At 34.7% G+C, this 7,500-nt stretch overlaps 1 protein-coding gene across 1 annotated transcript in view; it reads left to right on the top strand.

The window, feature by feature from the left end:
• The window catches only part of LOC122249422 (lewis-type alpha-(1,3)-fucosyltransferase), a 10,535-nt gene extending 7,561 nt beyond the window's left edge, over positions 1-2,974 (top strand). Inside the window, exons 6-9 of the mRNA XM_086552442.1 lie at positions 505-627; positions 1,003-1,185; positions 2,181-2,339; positions 2,667-2,974. Coding sequence (XP_086408568.1) covers positions 505-627; positions 1,003-1,185; positions 2,181-2,339; positions 2,667-2,853 — 652 coding nt within the window. The 3' untranslated portion in view covers positions 2,854-2,974. The remainder of the gene's footprint in view (positions 1-504; positions 628-1,002; positions 1,186-2,180; positions 2,340-2,666) is intronic.
• Positions 2,975-7,500: the final 4,526 nt, after the last annotated feature.

Here is a 7,500-nt window from a genome sequence, read left to right as displayed (position 1 = left end):
AAAATTGGTAGCTTATTGATATGTACTAATAAATCATTTCTAATGAACTGAATTTCTGTCTACTGTAAAATTAAGATGCAAAAGATGTGGTGTATTTAATCAACAGTACTGCGCGCATAGTTATGAAGTTAGCTCTAGTCGAAGGGGCGCTCCCCCCCCCCTATCCCCTTTTCTGATTTATCGTATCTGTTTTTATGTCAATATCGTTGGGTCTTATGACGCGGACCTGTTCTAGAAAATTACCAAAAAAATTAGACTAATTATACAATGACATTAGAAATATTGCAAAGGACCTATTTCAAATCAGATTGATAATATAACGAAAATATTTAAAAGGCGTGCAAATGGTCAAATAAAAAAAATAATAATAACACAACACTAAAAAAAACGTCAAACAAATTATACACTAATTATACAACGACTCTATATAAACAATAAAAAAAATACATGTGCAAAGACCCTAAATAATAATAATAATAATAATACCACGAACTGACCCAACAGCTACGGCACTTACGAGCAAATACCCGAGAAACGGATCGGGCAAATGGCGGCCGTCATGAGGAACAAGACCCGGATGATCGCTTGGTTCGTCTCGGACTGCAACTCCTTGAGCGGAAGGGAAGAGTAAGCAACAACGGAAGAGCCGAAGTGTTTTCTTTCTTTGTATTGATTAAGATGTGACAGGTTTTGTTTTCTGTGATGTTGTGGGTTTATCATTTCCCGGTAGGTGGCGTTGTGTTTTAAATAGGTTGCCTTTCTTGTTTGTTTTGGTTTAGGTTAGTTATACGATTCTCGGATTTTGAGTTTGTCCTTCGTTACTCAAGATTTTCTTCTGCTATTGCATAACTGACATTTAAATTTACATTTCAAAGTTCATTGTATAATTTACATTTCCATTTCAAAGTTCATTGTATAATTTACATTTCCATTTCAAAGTCCAACCATCCACATCCAATCCACATTCACCACCAACTCTTCCATCCCCGGATTTGTATGCAGACTAGTGAAGCAACTACAGAAGCACATCACAGTTGACATCTACGGGGCGTGTGGGACACTGACATGCATTCGGGGAAAGTCAGACTGTGAAGGCATGTTGGAGAAGAAGTACTACTTCTACCTCGCTCTCGAGAACTCCCTTTGCGAGGACTACATCACGGAAAAGCTTTACTATACTTTGAGGTTTGTTGGAGTGTGACTTGACGGTTTACATTCCGGGAAACTTCTTAGAAGAAGGGATTATTATTTTTATGATCTTTGTTGAAATTGTCATTATCGTTATTGTTATTATCATCATTATTGATATTATATTTATCATCATTGATATTATGATTATTGTCATTATTATTAGTAGTATCATTATTATTATCATCATCATCATTGCTATTATAATTATTGTCATTATTATTATTAGTATCATTATTATTATCATCATTATCACCATTATCGTTGTTTCTGTGTCTTGGTACTCGATTATATTTTCTAATTAAGAGTATAGGATGTATGACTCAAGTAAGACCTAGAATGCAGTCAACATGGTAAATGAAAATATGATATTGTGCATACTAGAATCCCTATGACCAGACCAGAATCTTTTAGTATAATAAATACAGCTCACAGGTATACAGGAAACTCTAATTGAGCTTAAGTGTGGAGGCAGCAATCTGCAATGAAACTTTTATTCGTGTTGATATAAAGAAAAGAGGGTTCTGCCATCATTTTGTTTGTTTATGTTATCATTGTTCTATGTTTTTTCTATATCTATCGTTGTTCTTATTAGCATTATTGTTACTCTTGATGTTATGATAATGATGATAATAATAATGATGATGATAGCCATTATCATTATTATCATCATAATTATTATCATTATTACTATTATCGCTATTATTATCATTATTAGATCATTATTATTATCATTGTTATCATCATCATTATTATTACTCTCATTATCATCCTTATCATCATCATCATTCCCATCATCAATATTGTCATCCTTATTATTACCATTATAATTTTTATCATCATAATAATAATTATTATCATTTTCAAATCATTTACAAAACAAATAGGAGCGTACAAGCAGTTAAAAAAACACACTCATCTGTCACTCTGACACACAAAAGCTGCCCACGTCATACAAAGCAGCACACTGATATACCACCTCACTCTTCCAGGAATTACGTCGTCCCCGTAGTGTGGGGTTTAGGCAACTACGTCAAAAACGCCCCTCCACACTCGGTGATCAACGCCCTGGCATTTCCCAACGTGACGGCCCTTGCCAACTACCTGGTCTATCTCAAGAACAACCACACTGCCTACTACGAATACTTCTTGTAAGTAAAGCCTGCGTTGATGGTGTCTAAATCACAAGTGACAATAACGGGGTGCTTAACTATTTACTATTCCATTAACACGCACACAGTATTAACTATTCCATTAACACGCACAAAGTATTAACTATTAACACATTAACACGCACAAAGTATTAACTATTGACGCATTAACACGCACAAAGTATTAACTATTAACACATTAACACGCACAAAGTATTAACTATTAACACATTAACACGCACAAAGTATTAACTATTAACACATTTAACACGCACAAAGTAATATCCTGAGAATATCTTAGTAATACCACACATCCTAACGAAACAGATGGAAACGCAACTACAAGCCAGTTATCCGCGGAGACATCCTGAAGAACGCGATGTGCGACATATGCGAACGCCTTCACACCGACAACAGCACGAAGGTCTATCGGGACATCCATTGGTGGTTCGCGCCCGAAAGACAATGCTTAACCATCGACAACGCGCGGATAGCAACCTTCTTAAACCATTGAAACCATTTTTTTTTCAATTAAAACCCTCTTCGATTGAAACACTTTTTGATTTGCTCGTCTTCCTCCCACTCTTTAATCCGAGGTCGCTAAGTCGGTGGTGTATGGCAGAATGTTATTCCTGAAGGAAAGGTTTTGTTCCTGTTGAGTCAAATAGAAACTGAACGATGTTAGTTTTGCCTTTTTCTTTTAGAATCTTTGATGTACATATCTTACACAGGTATTGGTTATATACTTGTCCTTTGCAGTCACAGCCCTCGCCCACCTCTAGCCATAGATCACGGCTGTGGCTAGAGGTGCGTGGTGTGCGTGCGTTAATAACAAAGATAAAAGATAAAAATAAAGATAGAAATAGTAACATGAATATATACATAAACACTCACAAACATACACACACACACACACACACACGCACACACACACACACACACACAAACACACACACACACACACACACACACACACACATATATATATATATATATATATATATATATATATATATATATATATATATATATATATATATTTGTATATATATATTTATATATATATATATATATATATATATATATATATATATATAGATATATATGCATACACACACACACACACACACACACACACACACACACACACATATATATATATATATATATATATATATATATATATATATATATATATATATATATATATATATATATACATAAATATATATATATGTATAAATATGTATATATAATATAATATAATATATTATATATATGTATATATATATATATATATATATATATATATATATATATGTATATATATATATATATATATATATATATATATATATATATATATACATATCTATGCATACACACACACACACACACACACACACGCATATATATATTTATATATATGATATATATGTATATATATATTTATATATATATGAATATATATATATATATATATATATATATATATGATATATATATATTTATATATATATATATATATATATATATATATACATATATATATATATACAAACACACACACACACACATATACATATATATATATATATATATATATATATATATATATATATATATATATATGTATGTATGTGTGTGTGTGTGTGTTTGTGTTTGTGTGTTTGTGTTACAGCCTGCTTTAGAATTCCCACAGCTGCTCCATGAATTGGATAGCATATATGTCCAGTTCTTGAACTGCTTAAAATTGTTGTCCAGTTTATGAAGTGGGTGGTATTTAATTTCATGAAATTGACAAATCATATGATGGAGAAATAAAGATGTAACATATTAATAAAATAAAGGAACTTCGTTATACGTGTCTAAAGAAAAAAATATATGAACCCAGATGAAGCAGAAGAGAACATAATTACGTAAAACACTCATGTCGTCATGTTCACGTCTCATAAGTGTTCTAATGAAGGTCGTCTTTTAGAAAGGAATAGCTGCTTTTGCAGTGGCATCTTCTAAATACTTAACTGAAACAAATGGACTGTACATAAACTATTTCCCGAATGAATAGTCGTTTCTGAGATACATTTTGAAAGTGTGGATACCCAAGCCCACAAATTCCCTTTCGTTTTTTTTCATTCTTTTCCTGTCCGTTTAGCTGCAACACTCATTTACATTTCTTTGTCATTTACATTTCTTTGTCATTTACATTTCAACCGCTTGTTAGTTTGTCTGTGGGGTAAATCTACTAAAAAAAAAAAAAAAAAAAAAGTAAAACGATTGTATCACATATTTTCTTCATCTATAAAACTTTCGTGTGTACTTCAATATTCCACGTCTTCTTGTCTAACGTTGTTTTTTTCGAACCTGCCTAAATTAGTAGGCGAAAATTGGTTAAATGATTCGTAGAAACAGGGTTACTAAAGGCAGACTTTTCCTAGCAGCTTAAACTATCGATACTTTTTGGAATATGAATTTTAAAATGGGGGGCAAATGGTCCAATGGCAGTTCACCCTAATGACACTGGCAATTATTATGAACCAAATGATAAAGCAATAATTCAGCAACTATTATAAGCAGATCATTCTTGACGGCGTTACTCTTCTTCTTCTTCTCAGCTTGTAAGGGTCCGTAGTTGGACATAAGCCTTACCCAATTCTTTCCATCTTTGCCGATCCAGCGCTATTCTGTGCCAGTTCTTCTAGTTTTTTTTTGGGGTAGTGGCATTCTTGCACCCCCATATCAAATATGGGGGATTTGATTTCTTTCTAGGGAGCCCTGGGCCGATGGCGTATCTGTTTTATATTGTTGTATATTCACGACACGACTTTTTGAACATTTTTAACACTACGAACATGCATAGTACTTTATACGATTAAAGGAGACATTTTTTTCCTTAGAATTTAAATATATGTTTTTAAATATATATTTTTTTCTTCTTTTTTTACGGAGGGGGAGGAAGGGAGGGGAGTTCCGTTTGGTACCCTGTGGCTCGCTGACATTCCAAAAAGGATTGAGATACAGGGCTCTATTTTTCCTGTATTTCAGACGATACAAGTCTCCGAATTGCAACTAGGGAATGTATTCCTCTAGTTTCCCTTAAACTTCCCCCTTCTGGATCACCCCTTACTCTAAGGCATCAGCTGGATCACCCCTTACTTTAAGGCATCAGCTGATATGGATTAGCCCTTAAGTCGAACAAGACAGTGATAAACAATGTAGCGTGAATGACCAATACGCAGAAGAAAAAGAACTACACGCATTCTTTCTGCCATCTTGTTCTTAATATTAACTCTCGCACAACAGGCTGCTTTTCAATATCTATCTTGTATAGCGTGTGGATAGTGAACTGTTCTTAGCTTTGATAACGTTTCCCTTATCTCAAGATCTATAATAAAGATTGATACGTTGATATTATTGCACCTTTATGTGTCCTTGGAGAACTTTTTCTACAAACATTACACAGAAACCAGATATCTTCTCAAACACTTGTGTGTGTGTGTGTGAGGGGGGGGGGGGGTTTGTGTGTGTGTGTGTGTGTGTTTATGTCTGTGATTACCGGGCCAATGTGTGTGTGTTTATGTCTGTGATTACCGGACCAATGTGTGTGTGTGTGTTTATGTCTGTGATTTCTGGGGGCGGTCAAAGCCCTGCGTTTAACTGCCACAGTGCGCTTATAAAGAAATCTAATAAATAACAATGTCTGCAAAACCTTCTCGTTCTAGATAATACACGTTGCAGTTAAAATTCTCCTTCCTATCTTTTAATGTCGATATAGTTTTTTTTTTAATACGATTTGAAAATAATCGCTTCAGACTCAAAATATTTGAATTAACAGACTACCGTGATTTACAAAAACATTTTGTCGGAACTCGTTTATCACTTGTTATCAGACCATAAAGAAGTTATCAGGAAGAAATTTCTTTGCAATCAACCCTTCTGTCAAGATAGATAGATTGACGATTAGATAGACAGACGTAGAGAAAGACGATAAAATATATCCATTCCAACTGCCATAGGGTACCCACATGAGTACGAACGGACAGGAAACCACACTAGCGGCTAATTAAAAGTAGCCTGCCATGTCATGTCGTACTCCCGACCTGATCTCTCCAGAAGTCAAAGGAAAGTCAAATCAAAACGAGTTCAACCTTCCTCAAGGTCAGACGCCCCTTCCCGCCTCACTTCAAGGCCGGGCTGGGCGTCCCAAGTCTTCACTCTCCCAAGGACACCGTCGGATCGATCGTTTTTTGTTTAGTTTAGATCTTTATTTACCACCCTGGCTAACTGCACAGGCATGGGCAAGCTTTGATACATTGATGTAGAGTCATGACATTGTTGCTAACATTGTATTACAAATTAAGGTAATAACATGATTATATTTTATAGTATATCAACTGTGAATAGGCATTTGATAAATGTTGTAATAGGGTATCACATACCGAATTTCGGATATAGTATAAGTACATCTTCTAGCACAGTTGATGTTATGAAATAGTTACATAACTCTGCATATCTCATGCTAGGTGGCCTGAAAGGTTGTATTATATGGCACTCTGAAATGTAATGTTCAAGTGTTCGTTTATACTCTTCGTTGCAAAGTCTGCATTTAGTTTCTTCTACATTGCATTCTGAACTGACCTGCCAATACATTTTGTATCCAAGTCTAATTCTTGCAGTCACAATATCACATTGTCTTGTCTTTGTCTTGCATGAACCATAAATGAATCTCTCCTCCGAAAACTGGTCAAAATGTTTTATGCTACAGCTTTCCTTTGAGAGTTTGTTAGCTCCATCAAGTCCTCCCTATTGGAGGTTCTTATTATGTGTGAAATCCTAGCAAGAGGTATGCCAAAGTCTATATCCTGCCCTCGCTAAGTGATCAGCATGATCATGTTTAGCGATTCCAACATGCGATGGTATCCACACAAAATGTATAACATGGCCCCGTTCCTTGGCGCGATGTACATTTATTCTTATATAATTTACGATATTTCCAACACCTTTATCAAGAGTGTCCAGAGCCTGGAGAGCACTCTGCGAGTCGCAGAGAATTACTCCTGAGCCTTGAGTTAACAGAAAGTATGTGTCTATGAGTATTCCTGCCAACTCAGTTTGCGTAGTGCTCACCCACTCATGAACCCTCCTACAAGCTTGGTGCTGC

This window comes from Penaeus japonicus, unplaced genomic scaffold (genome assembly GCF_977035675.1).
Source record: "Penaeus japonicus unplaced genomic scaffold, GWHDUDI00000001_assembly GWHDUDI00000026, whole genome shotgun sequence".
In the NCBI taxonomy this organism is placed as follows: Eukaryota; Metazoa; Arthropoda; class Malacostraca; order Decapoda; family Penaeidae; genus Penaeus; species Penaeus japonicus.
The sequence above is the reverse complement of the archived record's forward strand: the minus strand, read 5'-3'. Positions and strand labels throughout refer to the sequence as shown.